At 40.1% G+C, this 23136-nt stretch overlaps 2 protein-coding genes across 4 annotated transcripts; one reads left to right on the top strand and one right to left on the bottom strand.

The window, feature by feature from the left end:
• Nucleotides 1–1035: 1035 nt before the first annotated feature.
• LOC126985424 (probable mitochondrial glutathione transporter SLC25A40) lies at nucleotides 1036–13940 on the bottom strand. Of its 3 annotated transcripts, none has more exons than XM_050840292.1 (7): nucleotides 13699–13940; nucleotides 7069–7256; nucleotides 6460–6739; nucleotides 5364–5462; nucleotides 2877–2974; nucleotides 2495–2573; nucleotides 1036–1946 (listed from the first exon to the last, which is right to left on the bottom strand). In XM_050840292.1, exons 2-7 carry the CDS (start codon nucleotides 7165–7167, stop codon nucleotides 1717–1719), a joined length of 885 nt encoding a protein of 294 aa, XP_050696249.1. In that variant the 5' UTR covers nucleotides 7168–7256; nucleotides 13699–13940; the 3' UTR covers nucleotides 1036–1716. The 3 variants fall into 3 exon arrangements, with proteins under 3 accessions (XP_050696249.1, XP_050696247.1, XP_050696248.1); XM_050840290.1 differs by lacking the exon at nucleotides 13699–13940 and adding an exon at nucleotides 10883–11680; XM_050840291.1 differs by lacking the exon at nucleotides 13699–13940 and adding an exon at nucleotides 10883–11413 and having other exon boundaries at nucleotides 2513–2573.
• Nucleotides 13941–14426: 486 nt separating this feature from the next.
• LOC126985422 (glycerophosphocholine cholinephosphodiesterase ENPP6-like) lies at nucleotides 14427–20074 on the top strand. Its single transcript, XM_050840286.1, has 9 exons — nucleotides 14427–14589; nucleotides 15596–15741; nucleotides 15866–16046; nucleotides 16152–16296; nucleotides 16681–16818; nucleotides 17439–17603; nucleotides 18128–18260; nucleotides 18563–18703; nucleotides 19174–20074. The coding sequence occupies exons 1-9, from the start codon at nucleotides 14492–14494 to the stop codon at nucleotides 19443–19445; spliced, it is 1419 nt and encodes a 472-aa protein (XP_050696243.1). The 5' UTR covers nucleotides 14427–14491; the 3' UTR covers nucleotides 19446–20074.
• Nucleotides 20075–23136: the final 3062 nt, after the last annotated feature.

Genomic DNA, 23136 nt, shown 5'->3' with positions numbered 1-23136 from the left:
TGACCTCTATGCCTGACACTCTTTCCTGCCTACCTCTTTCTCTTTGCATGTCTGAACAATCCAGCTTCGTCACAGTCCACGCCTTCACTGCAGCACAGATCTAAATTGAAGGACCTCAACCCTGAACACTCCTTACGGCCCCAACTGTCACACACGGTTCCCAGGATAGTTGACCCACACTCCACTGCTACAAACACCACAGGAGTATCTTTCCACCTCCACATTCTCTTCAGTCTTCTTGCCCATCATTATCACTTTGGTTTGATCATTGTCCATTTTTAAACCTCTTCAACATCGATTGCTCTCAGCTCCTCAACATTACTCCAATCTCTTCCTTTGTCTCAGCTTTACCATTCACCACCAAATTGTCTGCATACACTCTTCTACTCTCTTTTGTGGCCTCCTCCATCACCCCCAATGTAGAATGTAGAATGCCAAACATGAGGCAAACTCAATGAAAGGCATAAGACAGATAGAGGGCACTCACAAGAGCTTTTATCACAGCTAACAAGAGAATTATAAATAATTTGAAATCAAAGTTCATAGTAACTTGATCATGTTTGCTGAAGACTTAAAAAATTCTAAGCAAGTGACTATTGCAAGAATGACCTTTTATGTATGCAATGAGCTAGTGAAATAATGGAGGAACATGACATCTCATATGAAGTCTCTACACTATTTTTTACATGACATGACCAGTAAAGTATTTTTATTTAGATTTGAATGTCTGGTTTAAGAACAATACCCATGAGAAGGATGAACATCAGGGAAGAGAGCATACAGTCATCAAGAGTGGGCAAGACTCATAGCCTGTCCAACCCCACAAGAGAAAATAAGGATGTTAAACAAAAAGAAGAAGACTCGCATAGGATTTGCTCTGCCAAGAGGATTAAGATAATACTCATGATTCCCTACACACACACACACACACACACACACAGAGTCCTGAACACAATTTGCTGTAATATGCTAAACATAAGGAGTGTTCAGAAAGTTAATATGAACTAGGACAATGCTACTGAAAGATAAGCAACATTCTGAGTCATTATAACTTTATTGCCTTAAACTACACCAACAACTGCTGCACTGCACCTTCTGGAGTATCACATGGAAAAACGTCGCAATAACACCAGCAACATATGAAACAGACACTACCAACAAGTAATACATACAAAAAAAATTATAATAAAAAGCAGATCATGCTGTTGAGAGCAGTAAACCTACAACACAAAGAAATACAAAAGTAGTCAAGGGATGAAGGTGCTGCCCTTCCTTGGCTGCCTGAGTACATTTTGGTGTTTGAACAGCTGGCATGAGAAACTTGGTGCCCCGATGAGGGGTAAAAGTTATTGTTTTTGTGGGTTGTGCAAGACCAAGGTGAACCAAACAAGCTTTGGTGTGCCATCACAGGGACTTGAGTGCAGGTGGGTAGTCAGTTGCAATTAATATTAATCGAGCAGGGAACACAACTCCAGCACTGCACGAAAGACTAGACTAGGAGTAAAAAATCTGTAAATATATCTAATCATTTTTTTCTTTAAATTATCACTGGGACACTGCACAATTATCATATAAAACTATGATAATTTTGGACATGTACAAATATATACACAAAGACTCTTTCAACAGTAACAAAATCCATCACAGCACCATTGTTCCCTCCCAAAAGAGAACATCCATCTGCCCCACCTTCCCTTAGGTGATGAAGATAAGTACTTAGGAGACAGTTTGGGCTTGGGGGAGGGGGAGGCTGCTCTTCTCTATGATGTGTTGCCCTCTGTTGCGGAAGAACTTCTTGGCGTACTCGTAGGTGGAGATCATGATGGCGCATGCGGGCATGACCTTGGCAAGGCGAGGCACCAGGCCAGAGAAGAGGCCCCGGACACCTTGCTGCCGGTAGATGTGCTGCAGCATCTCCCACGTTGACCGGGAGGCCTTGGTGCTATCTGGGGGAGAGGGGGGGAGTCAATGATCAGTTGTTAGATAGGGAAAATAGTTAAAGGAAAAGGTTCAGCAGAGGAGCATGAGTGATATGCCAGCTAAGCTACAGACAAAGGGAACACGATCATCAGTTATCAAACATGAAAAGTAATTAAGAGAAAAGGTTAAGAGGAGGAGAGTGTACCATATGCCAGCTACAGACACAAGACACTAAAACACTCTTTGTTGAGATGTGATAGGCTAAAAGAACTATATCATGAATCAACACCATCATTTCACACATACCACAATTACTGCAACACCACCACAAACACTATCGCCCACTCTCACAGTCTTGTGGGCTCCCAGACATTCAGACAAAACAGATATTTTTAAAACTACTCCTACAAAGAAAACAGGGAGGTCCAGAAGACTTGTTAAATTCAGTGGCAGAGATTGTTCTGATACAACTACTCCTATATTCCCACACTTATCACCAAGCACCTCCAGCCCCCAAGACACAGACAGGAGTCACCTTACATGCCCCATCATCACTCATCATCTTGACTCTAACCTGAAAACAACTCCTCACCAATTTCAATCTGCCTGTGGGTCTTGATCACATCAAGAGGAAGGGTGAGGGTACCAGCAATCTGCAAAAGTTAGGATAAGGAGTTAACCTTGCCCTAGTATATTCATAAACAGTATAACATTCTCATTCCTGATAATCAAAAACATTCTACTGCAAAATGTTGAATAATTCACTGCAAGTCTAAGCTGATTCACCATTACAAATCTATTAACTATTATTCAAGAAGTCTACTTATTTAGGATATAAGGTTTAAACATACTTTTGTGTGTTATACTTGGTAAATGCATGTGTGTATATTTTCCCATAAAAAGCACACGTTCAAACAATCAATCTATGCACATAAAATGGAACCCGGCAAGCTCACCCCTCCTGACACAGCTCCAGCAATAAGAGTGAACTGGAAGGATGGACACTGCTGGTTCATGAGGATCTTCTGCTTCTCGTAGCTCAGCCAATACAATACTGAAAACATGAGACGTGTGACTGCTATTGCCTCACTTTCAAGTCACAACTATAAGCTTAGTTACTCATAATACCACGGGGAAAAAAGATCAAACAAATATAGCACTATCCACTCCTTATGAAGATTTTTTAAAGGTAATATTATTGCCTCACTTAGCACCACACACTTCTCTTTTCTCCCAAGCCACATCCAACAGTACCATAGAAAGAACTGGCTGAACATGGGGAGGCGGTGGCTGAACAGATAGCGAGACAGCCCCGCGTTCAATCCCCGACCGGTGCCACCAAGCTGGGATTTTTCGGCCACCGCCGAGTGGCTTAAAACTACCCACATGCTGTCCAGAAGACCACCTATCAACCCGGACTCTAGATTCTAGGATTAAAGATGAGCTCTGGGAGGGCAGCATGAGCCAATGCAAGATGGCGCCACTATAAACACTCGCCTGCGCCAGAACGGGCTGGGCCGACCATCAGGCTCCACCGGGAAGAAGCCTTGGACGGACCATCAGGATCAACCAGGAAGAAGCCTATCGGCGCAATAGGCCAAAGACGTGTAAAAAAAAAAAAAAAAAAAAAAAAACTCAAGCAACCACTCTTTAGGTAAACTTTCAAGGGTGCCTCAAGAGTAATCATTGCTCAACCCGGTAGCAGTGATGGACCAAATTTGTAGCTTTACCGTGTAGCAGCGACAGGCCAAGTTTGTGCCATGATTTAACCCTTTTCTTGCGTGCAGTGTGGACGCGACTATCCCCTCAGGCGCAGTCGGGCAGCCCAATTGGGGGTCTCTTTTAACCTCAGTATATCAAAAACTATTCATCACAGCTAAAAACCAAAAACACCATTGGAAAGAGGAGGTCCAGATCTATAGGAGTCGGTTATGTATGCCTCTCTTGCGAACGTACATGCACGTTCAGGGAGTGTTGAATGTTAACACTTACGTCGGTGCGTGCGTGATGATCAGCCATATTGAGGGAACTGCGGACATTTTTTTCTTCAGATTCTGGCAAGGGAGCATTGCCAACTGCAATATTTAAAACTATTTGGTCAAAGAATCAGTCGGTGATAGGTGAAGCTATGCAAAAATGACACTATATTGGGCAAAACATCCACCAGTTACTCGTCCGTAGATTTTCTGCGCTGGGCTGATTTGATTTTCCACCAAATTTAGTGAAGAATCCACTCAATTGGCAATCCTGTGTTGTAAGAATTAGTGTTGGAACACTCTCGTACGCAGGAGATTCGAGTGTGGGTGGAGGTCGCAGCGGGCGTTTAGTGCCACCAGCAAATACGCCTAATGTCTGTTGCAAGCAGTTAGCAATGAAAGGGTTAAACCCCCCAAAATAGATGATACATAAGCTGATCACAAATGCTTTGATATATATAATACATTTTAAGGCTGCTTCTAAATACATGCCCAAAACACATGTTAATTCATTCATTCATTCATTCATCCTTGACACCTGCTCCTAGGAGCTCCCACCATGGGATGGCCACAGCAGAAGTTTCCATCTTTCTCTGTCCAGACATTCCCTCCTTGCCTGCTCAAATTTCTCAAGGATTTTTCACCCCTATCTCTCCATTTCACTGGAGGTCATCCTCTAACTTTCCCTCCCTCTATCTCACTCACATACACCCTCCTGGTCATTTTATTCTCCTCCATTTACTCCATGTGGTCAAACCAATTTAAAGTCTGTCGCTTCACTTCTTCCACCACTCCACACTTCTTCCCTTCACCCACGTGACACATTCCAAAACGCTCATACACACTTTCATTACTCATTCCATCCATTCTACTCACACCACATGCACTCCTCAAATAACTCATTTCCACTGCCTGCACTCTAGACCTCTGACTTTCCTTCTTGGCCCATATTTCACTTGCATATGTGAGGACTGGTACTATTACTGTATTTCTCAGATCCCTCTTTACCTCCCGCACACTTCTGCCATTCATGATACGTCCCAAAGACCCCACCACCTTTGTTCCTTGCAATGCCCTTTCTCTTGTCTCTTCTTCTGTACCACCATGCTTACACATAACTGATCCACGGTACTTAAACTCATTAACCTCCTCCATATTTCTCCGCTCCCTATTTCTGCAGCTTTGCTTTTGAAATCAGCTGTATATGCACCTTTTTATACCCACTTGGGAATTTACATTGATTTTAACATGTGTTTAGTTACCTAAACACATGTTAAAACCAATGGAAATTCCCAAGTGGGTATAAAAAGGTGCATATGCAGCTGATTTAAAAAACAAAGCTGCAGAAATACCCTACAATCACAAAAGACTTGCAACTGATTACTTTGAGCGGCACTACATTTGTACAAACTGAACAAACATATATTGTATATACTCATAAATCACAGTTATACATTGATCACTCACTGGAGAAGGGAACATCTCTAAGGACTGTTGGCACCCAGCCCCGCCACAGACTGCGCACACCACCAGTGCTCACCTCCCTCCTCATCACCATCGCCAATTCTGTGTGGGTGAGGACCATTATTCTAACTTGCATGTTGGATAAGTTTGCCAGTTTATAAGTATATTTCAATCACCACGCATATCATGGAAAAAAAATAAGCTCGGAAATTGAGCTGCGGCATAAGAATTATCTTGTGTCAAAACAAAAAATGTCAACCTTTAATTTGAAGTCATTATTCATACCTCACCTCAGTTTTACACAATTGTTGTTGTTTCCCATTACAAGCACTATTGGAATGTTGCGTATAAAATGGCAAACATATATACTTCACTAGTATTGCTGGACATAAAGCCAGTGTCCTAGTTCCCAGCATGCAATGTGAACATTAAGTAACAGGTGACTATATACACACTTTAATTACACCACCCAGAGACAACTGAGGTCTGGGAGATGCCTTCAGACCATGTCTTGTTATTCATAGCAAAAGTCGTGTGGACAACAGCACACGCCATGGAATGCCCTACAATGTGCTGTCTATGGCAGAAGGCCATTTGGGTCTCTAATATATATATATATATATATATATATATATATATATATATATATATATATATATATATATATATATATATATATATATATATATATATATATATATATATATATATATATATATATATATATATATATATATATATATATATATATATATATATATATATATATATATATATATATACATCTGACCCTCCAACTTATAGAATATCATCTTGAGAGGTTTTAGTTTATATGCAGTCAAAAATGCAAAGTGAGAAACACTTAAACATGGTGTGGGTTTAATGTGCATCTTAGTATGTGATGTGGTGGATATACAAACTAACAAATCCCATACATTACCCTTATCACTGACTGGCAGCAATCAACAGCTGTAATACGAAGTAAAAAATGTAAACTAAAAACAAAAGACTGGATGGATTTTCTGTACATCTAATGAATGGAAATGCAATGCACTGAGTCCCTTCAGTCCATAACAAATCAAAATAGTCAACTGCTAACCTTTATAAGTCATGGTGGTGGCCTGCATCTTGGTGCGCACCAGCTCAAAGGGCGACACCAGAGTGACCGACCACACCCTGGCCAGGCCGCCTGCTGCCCCCCCAATGAGGGATGATGGCTCAGTACTATCCAGCAGCAGGTATCGGTTTAAGACAGTGCGCAGCTGCTCGTAGGAGGTGAAATAGATGACTGTGTTGGGCAGTGCCACCACTAGCGTTGGGGAGAGGCCAGACCACAGGGACTGCATACCTTCTTGTCGGGAGATCTTCACAAATGCATCCTGGAAATGATCAGTGTTTGTTATTTTCTTTTGTGACAAGATAATGTATGATGCTATGAATCGTCACTCTAAATGCTCTATTAAAAATATAAAAAAGACCTGACTAATATAAGAGCTCCTCACAAATTCATCCTACAAAAAAATAGTAATGGAATGCAAAATATTGATTACTGCCTTTCTATATTTCTACAAACTCCATGAATACAGAAAAATCCAGAGAGAGTACAGAGAATTGCTAAGAATTGTAAAGTAAATTTCTACCTTATAAATTAGATAAAATTCAACAAAATTATAAAAGATAGGAATGACCAGTTAATCTGCTGTCTTACCAGTGTTCCGTTGAGGTGGACAGGCACAGGGCGGTTGTACCAGGCATTTCCCTGCGTGTGGACACTCAGTGTCTCGGCACACCTGCAGATGTGGTCCATGAGACCGTTGCAGTACAAGAAGCACTTACTAGCAAGCTCAGCTCTCTGCTGGGCCTGCAGCCGAACCTTCACCACATCAAAGGGTGTCACTGCAAGGCATTTTTTTTGTCATTATACAGTATATAGTAAGGAGGCCATACCAAAGCTTTTTTTGTTATTACACAGTATATAGGTAGTAGGGAAGGAGGCCATACCAAAGCTTTTTTTGTCATTATACAGTATATAGTAGGTAAGGAGGCCATACCAAAGCAAAAAAATGTATATGAAAAAAATTACCATAATATTCTGCTCTAATAAATAGATGCCTAAAAAATATGAATCAAAATTGAATTCACTGTCAATTTTACCAACCAAAACAGCTAGTACTTAAGAAGATATGAGTTGTCTGCAATGGAAAGTTTTCAGATTGATAAATACTATTACATCAAAATGTATCAAAATATTATGACACACCACAGAGACTATACTGAAATATCTTACATATTTTGTTTACTTTAACTAATTTATTCAGTGGGTTTAGGTGATTATTGATATTCAGTTGAATTGGGTTGCTTTATCTGGTAAAGCTACCAACTTAATTTGCTAAACTTGGGTTATTATTTGCTGGGATTAGGTTATTGTGGAAAAGTTTACTGTTGATGAGGTTTCAGGCCCTGGTCCACTGCCATCGCAGCGCTCCACTGGGCCGTCAACATTATAACAGTAATATTAGCACCAAAAGTTGTCCTCAATCTTCATGTACAGTATGTAATGTCATAGGATTTAGTGAATAAGTGAGTCTTCAGCTTTCTTGAAGATTGCCAGACTGCCACTGTTCTTAACATCCTCTGGCAACTCATTTTAGAGCTGTGGGGCATTCTTCCCAAATGCTCTGAAACCCAGTTCCAGGTTTAAAGTCTATACTTTTCAGCACTGTGTTTCAGTGACATGGCTGTGTCCAAATGAAAATCCTGTAGTAAAATTCTCATATATCCAGGTTTACCTAGTCGCGTTGCTTGATAAGTCAAGACACATATTTTGCAGACTATTCGTGCCTTAATGGTTAGCCAATGTAACTCTATAAGTGCAGGTGTTATTCTCTCACATGGTGGCAGACCCTTTATTAGCCTTGCAGCTCTGTTCATAATAAGTTGTAATTTCTTCAGCAGATATTAAGAAAGGCCATAATAAAATGATTAACAATAATCCATCTTACTATAGTCTGTTCACTTAAGCTAGATTCCTGGCGCCTAAGCAGGTTGGTAAGCTTGCAGCTGATTGGCTGCTCCGCTCTCCCACTAACACGGTGCTCGAGACATCCTGTATGATGATGTTAAAAAAATGAGTGTCACGCGCGCCATGATGATTGGGGCGAGTGACATGTTGCTATAAATAACTCTGTGTTTTCAATATGTGGAGCTTCATTTGCATTCTGATCACACTATCGTGTTCATGAGAGATTTTCCTACGTCATGTAATAATATATTTCTGCAGTCAATGAACAACTGTTTAAAAGTGAGCATAATTAAAACATGTTATAAACATTTTTTTAACATCTTCACAGTTCAACTCATCGTAATACCATTTTCTTTTTTGTTTTGTCGAGTTTTTACAATACATCTTGATTCTACAGTCACTGCTGAGTCTGATGGTGTCAACCAAAACTGGCTAGCTCGTATATGAGGTGAGCTATGACATATAATAAAGAAACATGTCTCACTCGAGCATGCAAGATGTGGTCCGACATGAGTGTTAGCGGGAGAGCGGAGCAGCCAATCAGCTGCAAGCTTACCAACCTGCCTAGGCGCCAGGAATCTAGCTTAAGTGAACAGACTATAGTTACATGATTATATACAAGCATCTTCATGGTCTTATCATCCAAGTATTTCTTGACAAATGAAATATTTATTAGATGGTAGCCTGCTGTTCTCACCACCTGGTTGATCTGTTCTTTGAATGATACAGAGTGCAGTCAATAATCACACCTAAATCTTTGACTGCCTTTTTTTACAGTCATAGTGTCATGCTTAATCTGAAGAGTGGAAATATCAACCCTCCTGAGATCCTTGTTCTTCCCCAATATCAGGCATTCAGTTTTGTCCTCATTCAGCTTCAATTGCTTAGAATTCATCCATTTCCCAACATCATCCATAATTCTGCTCAGCTTATCCTCAGTGTTTTCCACATCACTTGGCAACAGATAGAACTGTGTATCTTCAGCATACAGTTTAAAATCAACTCCATGCTTTCTTATCAAATGTGAAAGTCCAATAGTATACTACACACAGAATAAGACTGGACCCAGTACACTTCCCTAAGGGACTCTCTTTGCAGACTTTATGAGCAGAGAATGATTTACCAATATTTGCACACTATGTTCTGTTCTCAAGGCAGCTCCTCAGATAATCAAGCGCACCACCCACAATTCCAATGCTTTTAAAATCTTGAAGCAACAAACTGTGCAATAAACTATGTCAAAGTGAAGGCTATCTTTGCTCAATATTAGTCACTGGTCAATTTGCATTTCATGAGTCTATTTTTTCATTTGTTTTTGTACTTTTAGCCATTTTCCATTCCATGTTTTTAAACTTACCAGAACCATATCATACCCTTACTGAAAGCAGCTTACTGCCACTGATAGAGTAATGCACTGCTGTTGTGAATTGAGGGTGTTACCTTGACAATTGTTCAAATCTCAGAAACAAGTATAGTGTCAAATGGAAAAGATTATCAGTGATGACTAGCACATTAGGTAAATTTCTAGATTGTCACCCGTGGGACACTATCTGATGAAACTATTTTTTTCTGGTCGATTTCGGTGTGTTTAGAAATAACCTACTAAATATTTGTCACAAATCATTAAATCACTAAAAAAAAAAAAAAATTCAAAGCGTGTTGAACACCTGCCGCTGCAGAGAGGTTCAACTCGGACACTTGTGGGAAACTGAGGGTTTTGGGTGGGGGAGCGTATTTAAACTACTCCAACCGAACTTTACATAACCTCCTAACCAAGCCAGGGGGGCTGCACCCCCCTTGAACCCCCCCATGAATATGCGACTTATTTCTGCGAGGAGGTATTTCTCACAGCACCGGCTAGGCCATCGCCGCTGCCACCTCCAGGGGAGGCAACGCTTTCATGAATATTATCCTCATTATTATTTGATATATTAATATTATGTATATATTACTATACATTATCGTGACGTGGTGTGAGGATTTCTCTTATTGAAGCATCTGACAACCCTACAGTCCCTCCTACCACCACCACCATGGCGGGCACGGGCGGGTGCGACTGACGTAAATATTTACAATTCTTTTTATATCACAAGAAGGAGTGATTTCCGACAGCAAAGCAATACATCAATGCATTGTATGGACATTGAACCCTTCATAGAGCACCAAGGCGTTCGTGGGTGTGAAAGTGGTGACAATATAGAATAATACCGCACATAATAATCTAGGCACTAGAGAAAGTGTCAGCCTGGGGAAGTGAGTTGGGTGTTATTCTAGACAAGTAACAAAGATATAGAAATGACAACCGATTACTGGGTTATGCAAGCATGGAAAAGACCACCCGCAGTAAACCCCAACCGGTCGTGCTTCAAATCAACCCAAAAATACTATGAAAGCCGTCCACTGTTAAGGCCAAGAGACGCAGCGTCATCATGAAGCACCGCGAGGCAGGCAGTAGCAAGCACCCATATGGCCCCCCCCGCCCCTCGCCGCGGCCACTCACTGAACACCGAGGTGATGAGCGCCCCCGTGCACGAGGACACCATCTGCTGCACCGGCTGCAGGTCCGACATGGCTGCAGGGGATGCCTTCTCCGTCATCCAGCAGCTGGCCGCCCCTCACACACGGTAACTCGCCATCTCGTCACAGGACCTTCGCCCTTACAGCTTATACAATGTTTACGCCGGGCCGCAGCGTTGCCAGCACGGGCTGGGACCTTGGTTGCCAAGCACCCCCGCCCCGCCGAACCTCTGAATCTCCTATACGTAATAATGAAGGCTCCTTAATCCTAAAATAGAAACCCTATGCCATTTGGTAAATGAATCCAGGTGTTTTTGAAACTCGCGCTCGGAATATATATTATTAGTGCGTCGGTGCCTGGTTGAGGAAAGAGTGTCACAGTCCGCTGCTCCTTCTCACTTTGGCATGAGTGTCAAGGCCACAGCGTTTCCTGTAACGTTATTGTTGTTGTCAAAAAAAATTTTGGAAGGTGCCATTTTGACCCAGGTGTGACGACATGTAGGAATTTTTTGGGGGGTGCGAGTATACATTAGCCTTTAATTGTACTTGACAAAAAAATATATACATTACTGATTTTTTTTATTATTCGCTGATGCGTGATAACATCCATGTTACGAGGTAGATCGTTCAATGAGTAGCTATGGCTTAGCAGCGTTTCTTTGGTGTGAGGACTTTCATTAGAGTGCTTGCATCACGTTAATTGCAACCAGGAGAATCACTATTTTCCCTTGTGTCAGATCGGTACATGGTTTCCTGTATCAGTGCTAGTGTGTAAAAAAAAACTAAATGCCCTCTTTTTTCCATAAGCTCAGCGATTCGGTCTTGCTTCGACATCACTTGCAGAGGCGGGCAAGTGCGGTACTATTTAGGGCCGCTTTCACAGTCGTTTTGTTTGTGTTGATCGTTATCAATGGTGCCGATCGTCGCTATAGTTTTCCACATGAAACTGGCCGATGGGGTAGTGGCGGCTGCAGAGGAAGCGAGAGGTGTTGAGAGTGTGTGGTAATTGGTGCGGGGCTAGGCTAACCCCGCAGCCGCCACTACCCCATCGGCCAGTTTTACGTGGAAATTCTATAGCGGCGATCACCGCCATTGGTAACGATCAAAACAAACAAAACGACTGTGAAAGCGGCCCTCAGTCTTGCCTCAGTGCGGTAGTGCGGTTGTGCAGTAGTACCGCATCACAAAAAAAGTACCGCACTACCGCAAACTTTCTGAAAATATCGCACTACCGCGGACCTCACTTAAAAATCATGCGGTACTTAGAAAACCATCGAAGACATTTGCAGCGCGGCATGCACACAGAAATGTCTTTTTTTTTTTTTTTTCACAGTGAATCGGACTCAATCAGACAATCGGTATCAGTCATCAGAATCAGTGATTCAATCATTCTGACTTTTCAGTTATTGTTCAAAATTAGATACTAATTATTATCATAATTATCTCGTTGAAATTTCCACGTGGTTTCTTCGCTGAGGCCTGAGACGCCAGGGCTTACAGCTTTCCCACGGGAGTCGCTATTACCAGTTGCAGTTGATGTGTTTTGTCTTAATATGTTGGACAGTTTGAATAATGTTTCACTCTTCCCGTCATGACTTTTCTATGTTAGTAATCTTTCGTTTTGGCGTTGTATGTAGGGTGGGCGAGGCAATTAACCACTGGGAAGGCAGACCGTCCGAGTGAGGCGAGGCGAGCGTGCTTTCTCACTTGCAAATACAGAACATATATATATATATATATATATATATATATATATATATATATATATATATATATATATTATGTATATATATATATATATATATATATATATATATATATATATATATATATATATATATATATATATATATATATATATATATATATATATATATATATATATATATATATATATATATATATATATATATATATATATATATATATATATATATATTCACATACTAACCTAAAAGGATATATAAACAAACGTTCATATATTTGAGACTTTCTATAGCAACAAACGCTATACACGCTTCATTCATACACCACTAAACAGTACTAACTTATTCATAGCAGTCCTACTCTTGACTTGTTTTAAGGCAATATTCCTTGCTGTAAATTGCTTGCCTGTATAGGAATACCTTACCTGTAAATATGTTTCTGCGACTGCTTTGATGAGTAGCACAAGGTGGTTGTACAAAGGGTCACTGGCACAACACCTTAATGGGCACACCCATGGGGAATTCCAGGTGAACACACCCTTAATACCTTTATGGGCACACCCATGGAGGTACTAAGGGCTTAATAACATCATTGGCACAGCAAAGCATGTGCTTCACCTGAGCCTTGTCCCGCCGACTCTGCCTATTCCTACCTCAATGGGCGAGGCGAAAAAAGCGTCCCCTAGCATAATATGCCCCCATTGATTGACTGATTGATTGACTGGGGCACACGCCGAGGGGCAGGTTGCCTCACCCACTCAGTAGGCAGGTGTGGGGTTCTTGAAAGGTCTGGACTTCCGAAAATCCCGTAAATTCTCGGCAATAAAAAATATCTGAAAATTGAGTTTCAGACTCTCAGCCCTTCTAGTCCTTATTATTATTTAAATATCTGACCAGTCACATCTCTCATAGGGTAAGCAAAAGCCAGATAAAACCTGCTATGAAGTTTATTGAAAGCAACAAAGAAACTCACTGGAAATTAAGAATAATTAATCAATACCAAGCACACAGCAACCTAGCTATCTATCTTAAAACATCCTAGGAATTAGATTACTTAGCTTAAGTTGGGGGGAAGCCAAGCCACACCTTCTACCTCGTGTCTGGAGCCCCTGGAGTCCTTCTTCAATCCTCTTCGTTCCTCTCTGCAACACGCCGTGCCCTCCTTACTTCCCACGGGCTTCCCTGACCTGAGTACACAGTCACTCTGGACTTGCGGATACTACAAGGCTGGAAAGACCACCACGATGGACACGTGGTGTGGGAGGCTGGTGTGGGACGTCTGCTCGCGTTGGAAACGGAATAGATTTAAGGGAGAAAGGTGTATGCTAACACACTGGCACGCGTGGACATATTTAATTAATTTCAAAGTTCAAGCTGTCTACCCTTGGAACGGACACCTGTCCACAGTAGTCAACTTAAGTAGTTTCAAGTCTTCAACAGATAAGTAGATCAATGATACAGATTTTTCTCTTATGCCTGTGTTTTCCTATCTTCCTGATAAGCGGCACAGCAACACAAAGCACTATAGCCCAGCTGCATATGTCTCTTCTATTTCTATTATTCTCTCAAGTGTAGAATTTTCAAATATTTCTTCTCATATACGACACACGGTGTTTTGCTATTTAATGCCGAACGTTGCCGGAGTTTATCAGCAGTATCAAAATTTACATCCGCTACGCGGCTATTATATCCATGGTATCTTCTCGGACGATTCTTTGACCCCATCCCCATCCTCTTTCCCCATCCCCATCCTCTCCCCCCCCCACCTCTCTCTCTCTCTCTCTCTCTCTCTCTCTCTCTCTCTCTCTCTCTCTCTCTCTCTCTCTCTCTCTCAACTATAGTTTATCCTTGGCTTCAATCTGCGCTGGTTGGTGATAGTAGCGAGGATGACGTTGGCGGTGGCGGCGGTGGCACTGGCGCTGGTGCTGGCACGGTCATCTCAGGCCGCCCAGGAAAACAGCTTGATTCTAATTCTTATAGACGGGTAAGTATATAATGAGGGACAATGTATGTACCTACCCTACTGTTTATAGCGTTTTTCCTGCATATCTAATATATGTACGTAGCCTACACAATTAACTTTAAATCATGTCAATGATAGTGGTGTATTTGAACACTGAACTTAACATTTAAAGATAAGGACAATTACATATAATTTATCACTCTTTTCTTAGATTATTTTCAGTATACAACTTTTCTTCTTGAAAATGTGCTACATGATAACCTATTTTGGGGAACTTGTATCTCGTTAGTTCATTCGAATTATCAACACAAAAGATTGAAATAGGATAGTTATTGACTGTCATTTAGGAAAACGAACACAAACGAACAAGCAAATTGATAAAAGAACTAAATCAACCAAATATGAAGCAGTGAAGTCGTGCAGTGCAATAAGATAGTCCAAGAGAGATAAGACTTGGAGGAATACGCAGGTGCGGGCAGGGAAGTGATAAATATAATTAACAAATTAACAAAAGGAAAAAGGAATGAAGTCGAGAGCCGCGAGCAAATAAAGAAAGCTTTATGTCGAGCAGAACATTATGCTGATCATGTGATACTTTCGATTGTTGCTGGGGTTGGACGCTCGAAGATCATTGTTCTATACATATTATTTCAACTTCCCAAGCCAATTAATCAATTGTATGATGTTTCCCCGTTATGACCTCTGACCTTTCATTTTAGTGTGTGTGTGTGTGTGTGTGTGTGTGTGTGTGTGATTCACCAAGCCCGGATTACGTGCTGGACTCGTGATCGCCAGCCAGTACACTCCCGGAGAGAGCTCTGGGGCTCGATCTATGATTCTATGCAATGGGCAGTGCTGGGACGCAATCGACCCCGGTCTTTTGCTGAAGGCGAGGCAGTAACCACTCACTGTCATCGGAAAAAAAAAAAATCGGTTTGAGTGAGTCTTGTACGGCAAGCAAGACCCTAGTCCAATATGTAACTGGATGATGATGATGATGATAATGATGATGATGGCTCTCCCGCAGGTACCGGTGGGACTACACGGCGGTGCATGGCGGGGGGGCGGGGCTACCGGGCTTCCAGTACCTCGAGACGCATGGCGGCCGCGCCGAGTACCTCAACCCCGTGTTCCCGACCATATCCAACCCGAACTGGCTCACTATTTCCACGGGTGACTTAAAATGAACACAAGCAAATAAACAGATGAAGAGTTTTGCCCCGTCAGTATCATATATGGATTAAGTATAATCGCGGTCTTTATTTATTTACTTGTTTATTGTTTTTCATACATGCAGGACTGTACCCTGATCAACACGGAATAATCGGTAATAACTTTTATGACCCCGAGAGGAAGGCCGAGTTCTCCCTCTTCGACATGAACACGACGCAGGACCCGGCCTGGTGGGGAGACGCCGAGCCCCTCTGGATCACCGCCACTAAGGGGGGGCTTGACACGGCGCTCCTTCACTGGTCAAGGTCACTCCATTAATATATTTGTTTTATCAGTTAGTTACCTGATCTATCCATTACCACTACTATTATTATCATTTGTTTAATATTTTTTTTTTTATTCTAATCAAGGTGTGACGTCCCCTGGAAAGATGGCACTAGGCCGAGGCACTGCGAGCGGCACGAGTATGACGCTACCGGCAGTCTGGCACAGCTCCCCAAGAGACTGAGCCGCGCCGTGGACATGATAGAGACCGAGGGCTACAGGCTGGTCATGGTGAGGAAGGGGGGGGGGGGCGAGAGAGAGAGAGAGAGAGAGAGAGAGAGAGAGAGAGAGAGAGAGAGAGAGAGAGTTATGCTATTTCTACTATTCCTAAAACCACTTATGATATGATTTGCCTTAATACTGAAAAAAGAAATGACACAAGACAAAACATATTCGAAGATAGGCTATATATAGTAAAGAAAAAAAACAATGGATCTACCTACATCGCAATAAAAAAACAAACTTGTAAAAAAACAAACTAAATAAACCTCAATCTGTACAACACTCACAAGGTAAACAACAACAACAACAACAACAACAAGCCTTGCCAAATAAAAAAAAGTCTTTTCCACGTGATCCCTACCTGTTGATTAGCTTATTATCTCATTATCTCAGGTGTATGAGGACGCCGTGGACACGCTAGGTCACTACAAGGGCCCGCTGTCTCCCGAAGTCAAGGCCGCCGTTGGGGAAGTGGACCAGGCGCTGCAGGGGATGTGGAGTGACCTGCAGGCGAAAGGAATGACGGATAAGGTAAAGGAACTATGAAAAGAGTTAAATAATGCTCACTTATAAAAAATAATGCCACAAATCGGGTTTTCTCGATAAAAAATAATGCCACAAATCGGGTTTTCTCGATAAAAAATAATGCCACAAATCGGGTTTTCTCGATAAAAAATAATGCCACAAATCGGGTTTTCTCGATAAAAAATAATGCCACAAATCGGGTTTTCTCGATAAAAAATAATGCCACAAATCGGGTTTTCTCGATAAAAAATAATGCCACAAATCGGGTTTTCTCGTTATAAATCGCTTAATTAATCGGTACTTCTTGCTCTAAATCGGTTCTTCCCCCCTACATCGGCGTCTCTCAGTTCATCTCAAATTTTTTCACTTCTAATCAACTTACATCAATTTTCCCATATCTATCTATCTAACCTAAATCTGTCTACTTCCCTATCTATTCATCTATTTAACTATCTATCTATCTATTAGGAGCAGTGAGTAGCGGGCTTTTTTTTCATTATTTTCTTTTTTTACGCCCTTGCACTGTCTCCTCTGCTGTAAAAAAATCATCTATCTATCTATCTATCTATCTGTCTATCTATCTGCTTGTCTGTCTGTCTATCTACCATATGATTTTTTTTCCTTAGACGAACGTGGTGCTGGTGAGCGACCACGGCATGAAGGCGGTGAAGGGGGAGGCGGCGTTGCAGGTGGTGGAGGTGGGCCACTGCCTGCACGCGGGACAGGTGGAGGTGGTGGTCAACGATGCCTTCTACCTGACCCTCCACCCCTCACCTGGTATGGCTGAACAGGTGAGACGCGCCTTTATTGGTGACAGGTATAAACTAATTGAATAGCGACTGAATGACTGACTAACTGGGCAACTGAATAAATAAATGAATCAATAACTGTATAACTAACTAAATATTTGACTTGTCATCCAAATAAATAAATAAATATATAAGTAAATAGGTGAATTAATAAAACATTGATATTATTCTGTTATTCTTAATTTAGATTTTGGAAGCAACACATCAAAATACTTTTAATATTAAGTTTTAAGCACTAATTTTGGAAACGAAGTAGAACACATAAAAGAGCAATATACTAAATCATAATGAAGTAATATTTTTCATATCAAATTGCGTGCATTTTTCTTTTGGTATACTTAATCATTATTATTTGAAAATTGTAATAAAATACTTTAATTTGAAATACTGAAATAAGCACTATTTTATTATTCACATTATACTAAATCCTGTCTATTTGAAGTTTAAATGAAATAGCGGCGTTTTCTTCCATTAATATTATTTTTTCACCCCGTTCCTTGTGTCAGGTGGTGGAGAGCATGAGGTCATGCGAGGGAGCCAGGGACAAGGTCAAGGTGTACCACAAGAAGGAGGTCCCACCACGCTACCACTTCAAGGACCACCGACTCGTCCCGCCCGTCCTGGTCATTCCGGGGAAAGGTTCAATTCGGCACCACGATTTCTTTTCTTTCCTCTTATTATTTTTAAACGTCTTCTCTTTGTTGGTATTATTATTTCACATAAAGATTGAATTGTTATTGTTTTACCTGTATAGAAACTACCGGATCGTGACTGTGAACAGAATATTTCGGGATAAGTGCAGCGATTTACAACTTTTTTTCCTTTTTTCTAATTTTCTTTTAATTTTACTTTCTATCTTCTTTCTTCATTTATCTATTTGTTATATTTACTGTAGAGATCATGGGGGATACTTCAGTTACCATGTCTACCTCTCTCCCCAGGCTACATTTTGGAAGTGAAGGAAGCTACGGGCGTGAAGGTGATCGAGAGTGACGTGTCTTCGTACTTCGGCAACCACGGCTTCGACAACACCGAGGGGCAGCACCCGGACATGCGCGGGGTGCTGTACGCGGCGGGGCCAGGTAGGTGCCCATGAACTACACTAGTACACTATTAAACACCATTAATATTATACACTATTATACACTCTTAATATTTTCCACTATTCTACAACATCATACACTATTAATAAATCCCACTGAAACTATCTAACTGAATAAACAAGAAAGTAGATAAATGCTTCATATATGATTAAGTTCTACAACATACTATTAAAGGTAATGCTAGTACTTAAGTAAAATGAAGATACTGAAGATGAATGAAGCCAGCAGGGACTAACTAACTAATCAAACAAGTAAATTAATACCTAAAATATAACTTAAAATATTGCGATACACTGATAGAGAATAGCTTTTGATATGCTCTAAAATAACATTAATGCTACTACTAATACTAACAATACAGGCAGAAACAGAATATTGGACAACTTTTATGTATTATCTTAACCAATATGACTTATCACTTTCTTTCCTCCACACACACACACACACAGCGTTCGCGAGGGGAGGACGTGCAGGGGCCGTGGAGCAAGTAGATGTTTATGGGTTACTCTGCCACGCCCTGTCCCTCCCCTGCAACCCCCACCAAGGCAACCCCGACCGCACCGCCCCCCTGCTCCGCGCCCCCCCGCCGCCCCCCGCTGAGGAGTACCACCACCATCACTACCAGGACACCACCACCACCACCGCCACCACCTCCGTCAGACTCGTAGTTATCCTCATTATTGCTTTCATCACTTTCCGTTTCTTATTCGGGAAAAAGTAAGATGGATAGGGTATCTCTCTCTCTCTCTCTCTCTCTCTCTCTCTCTCTCTCTCTCTCTCTCTGCCAAAAAGAAAGAAAAACAAATAAATGGTCAAGTTTATACATAAGAAATCATTATTGTCAGTGGTCATCCTTCGTCTGTGCGTGTGTGTGTGTGCGCCACTCGCCAACCATGTGCTAAAGAGGGGAAGAAAATCGATTGAAGCGGCTGTGATCTCTGTTGCCTAGGCCTACCAAGCACCCAGCTCCGGCCGCCTCACGACATGGCCCCCTCGAGCACTACGCAGTCCCTTATCTTTATACGCGCTGTTAAAAGGCTATTGTTGGGTTATTTTTTGTGTAAGACTTCTTTTCGTGTTGCTCCAGTGCGTATCTCCGTTTCCTTAACCTATATGCTCCAGTACGCACCCATGTCTCTAGCCTATACGTCCTAAATGAATAGGCTACTAAATAGATTAGGAGTTAAAGATCGTCATAGTTTACCCTGTTTTCAAATCTTCTCTGGTGCATCGATGCATATGAATGAATGAATGAATGAATGAATAGCTAACATAAGTGTGTAATGATGTTTGATGAGGAAATATATCCGTCTTTATTTCTCTTCTGTTACTGATGAAAAAATAAATAAACGAGATATATAGGTGAAACATAATTGAAGGGAGCACTTAACTATTTCCTAATTTACGTATATAGCCTATAAGAGAAAAATCAGACATACATCGATTTTCAGCTGTTACTAATTATCAAGGAATTGCCTGAATATTACTTTCTGGCCCACGATTCTTATATTGTTACTTTCCGTGTCTTGTATCGAGTCTTTGGCGAGGTGGTAATGGCCAGCTGGTGATTGGCTGCAACTGTACGGGGTCATTCATCTCAAGTCGGCTTGGTGATGGATATTGGTGACTACACACATTTTTTACGGCAACAAATCAACTCGTAACTAAAAAATGTATATAAGAGTAAAATATAAATACATAAACTGGTGTATTGGAAGGGGAACTTTGCAAAACTCGATTAATTCTTCTGATTTCGGCTTGGTGATGGGTATTATTGGAGCCTACACAGCTTCTCTAGCAACCAATAAACTTCTAATAAAAAAATTTATATAGAAATAAAATAATAACACAGAATTTTGTCTATTAATACGGGAAACATTATAAAATCTGCGGCATTTATTATTACCATTTTGGCTCAACTTGGGGTCTTTTGAGAGATCTTATGCGTTATCACCTTCGCCAAATTATCAAAGGAAAAAAAACAGTAAATTAACGGCATAAATAACAGTGAACAAAAGTACGAACTAAGTGATTCATATATGATAAAAAATAAAAAAGATAGGCCATTTATTATTTCCATTTCGGGGCTATTTATTTAAAACTCTAATAATATGGGTAATAGATAATTTTTACAGTATGATAAATGAAAAAAAAAAAACCGAAAGCAATAAATTTATCAACGCCATGAATAAGTGTGGAGAAAACAACGTGGCCATTTATGTAGGTCATTTAATTATTACTTTCATTTCGGGAGACATTTAGAAGTCTAATATGTAGTCGACATTTCACTGTATGATAAGTGAAAAATAAACAATATTCAACCCAAGAAATAAGATAACTAAATGGAAGACGAGGAATAATAAAATAATAAATGTGGAATAAATGTTGGATAAAGGAATAAATGTGAAATAGAGGAATAAATGAGGAGAGAACAACACGGAAGACAAGGAATAAGGGAATAAATGTGGAGAGAACAATTACTTGGAAAACGAGGAATAAAGAAATAAACGTGGAATGAAGGTGTAAAGGTGGGATAAAGGAATAAATAAAGGAATGAATAAGGAGAGAACAACATGGAAGTCGGAAAATAAAGGAATAACTGTGGAGAAAACAACTTGGAAAACGAGGAATAATAAACGGGGAATAAATTACGTGGATAAATGTGATTGATGATTGGTTGATATTTTATTGTTGCAAGTAAAACAAAATAAATGTGGAAAGAATGAATGAATGTGGAATAAATGTGGAAAAAAGGAATAAATGAGGAGAGAATAACATGCAAAATGAGGAATAAAGGAATAAATTTAGGTAGAATATAGGAAAATAAGTTAATAAGCGTGGAATAAATGTGAAATAAAGGAGTAATTAAAGACTAGGAATAAAGGCGTAAATGTGGGTTGAAAGAATAAATGTGGAATACACCTGGAATAAAGGAATAAACGTGAAATAAATGTGAAATAAAGGAATAAATGTGGAGAGAAGAACATGGAAGACGAGAAATAGAGGAATATATATGTGGAATAGAGTAATAATTAATGAAGAGAGATAAATTTAATGCATAAACGTGGAATAAAGGAATATACGTGTAATACAACAATAAATAAAGGAATAAAACATGTGGAGTAAAGGAGAAGAGTTGATTAGGAAAGGAGTAAATGGAAGGCGAGGAATAAGAGAAAAAGAAGTGAAAACAAAGGAAGAAATGTGGAAAAAGGGAAGAAATGAGGAGCAAACATCATGGAAGACGAAAAATAAAGGAAAATATGTGAAAAGAACATGGAAAGCGAGGAATATATGTAGAATAAAGGAGTGCATGTGATATAAATGAGTAAATGAGGGCATAAAAGAGGAGAGAAGACCACAAAAGAGGAGAAATAAAGGAAGAGATCAGTTTGTTTGCCTCTGAAAGACGAAAAATAAAGGAATAAATGTGAAAATAAAGGAAGAAATGTGGAAAAAAAGGAAGCAATGAGGAGCAAAGAAGGAAAAAATGTGGAGATAACTTGAAAAACGAGGAATATAGTTAGAATAAAGGAGTAAAAGTGTAATACAATAATAAATAGAGTCATAAAGGAGGAGAGAAAAGCACAAAAGAGGAGAAATAAAGGAAGAGAATATCAGTTTGTTAATTAGGACAGAGGTAGATGCATGGAAGACGAGGAATAAAAGGAATAAAAATGTGAAAATATAGGAATGAGAAAAAAAGGAATAAATGAGGAGCAAGCAATATGGAAGACGAGAAATAAAGGAAGAAATGTAGGAAAAAAAGATTAAAAAATGAGGAATAAATGTGGAGAGAACTTGGAAAACGGGGAATATATGTAAAATTAAGGAATGCATGTGATATAAATGAGTAAATAAGGGCATAAAAGAGGAAAAAAGAGCACAAAAGAGGAGAAATAAAGGAGAAGAGTAATTATAAGTAGGAAGGAGATAGATGGAAGACGAGAAATAAAAGAAAACTATGTGAAAATAAATGAAAAATGTGGAAAAAAGGAATAAATGAGGAGCAAACAACATGGAAGACGAGAAATAAAGGAAGAAATGTGGGAAAAAAGGAAAAAATGAGGAATAAATGTGGAGAGAACTTGAAAAACGAAGAATATATGTAGAATTAAGGAATACATGTGATATAAATGAGTAAATAAGGGCATAAAAGAGGAGAGAAGAGCACAAAAGAGGAGAAATAAAGGAGAAGAGTAATTATAAGTAGGAAGGAGATAGATGGAAGACGAGAAATAAAAGAAAACTATGTGAAAATAAAGGAAAAATGTGGCAAAAAGGAAGAAATGAGGAGCAAACAACATGGAAGACGAGAAATAAAGGAAGAAATGTGGGAAAAAAAGGAAAAAATGAGGAATAAATGTGGAGAGAACTTGAAAAACGAAGAATATATGTAGAATAAAGGAGTG

The sequence above is a fragment of the Eriocheir sinensis genome, chromosome 59 (assembly GCF_024679095.1).
Source record: "Eriocheir sinensis breed Jianghai 21 chromosome 59, ASM2467909v1, whole genome shotgun sequence".
Lineage (NCBI taxonomy): Eukaryota > Metazoa > Arthropoda > Malacostraca > Decapoda > Varunidae > Eriocheir > Eriocheir sinensis.
Note: the sequence above shows the minus strand (reverse complement) of the source record. Positions and strands in the feature narration are given on the sequence as shown.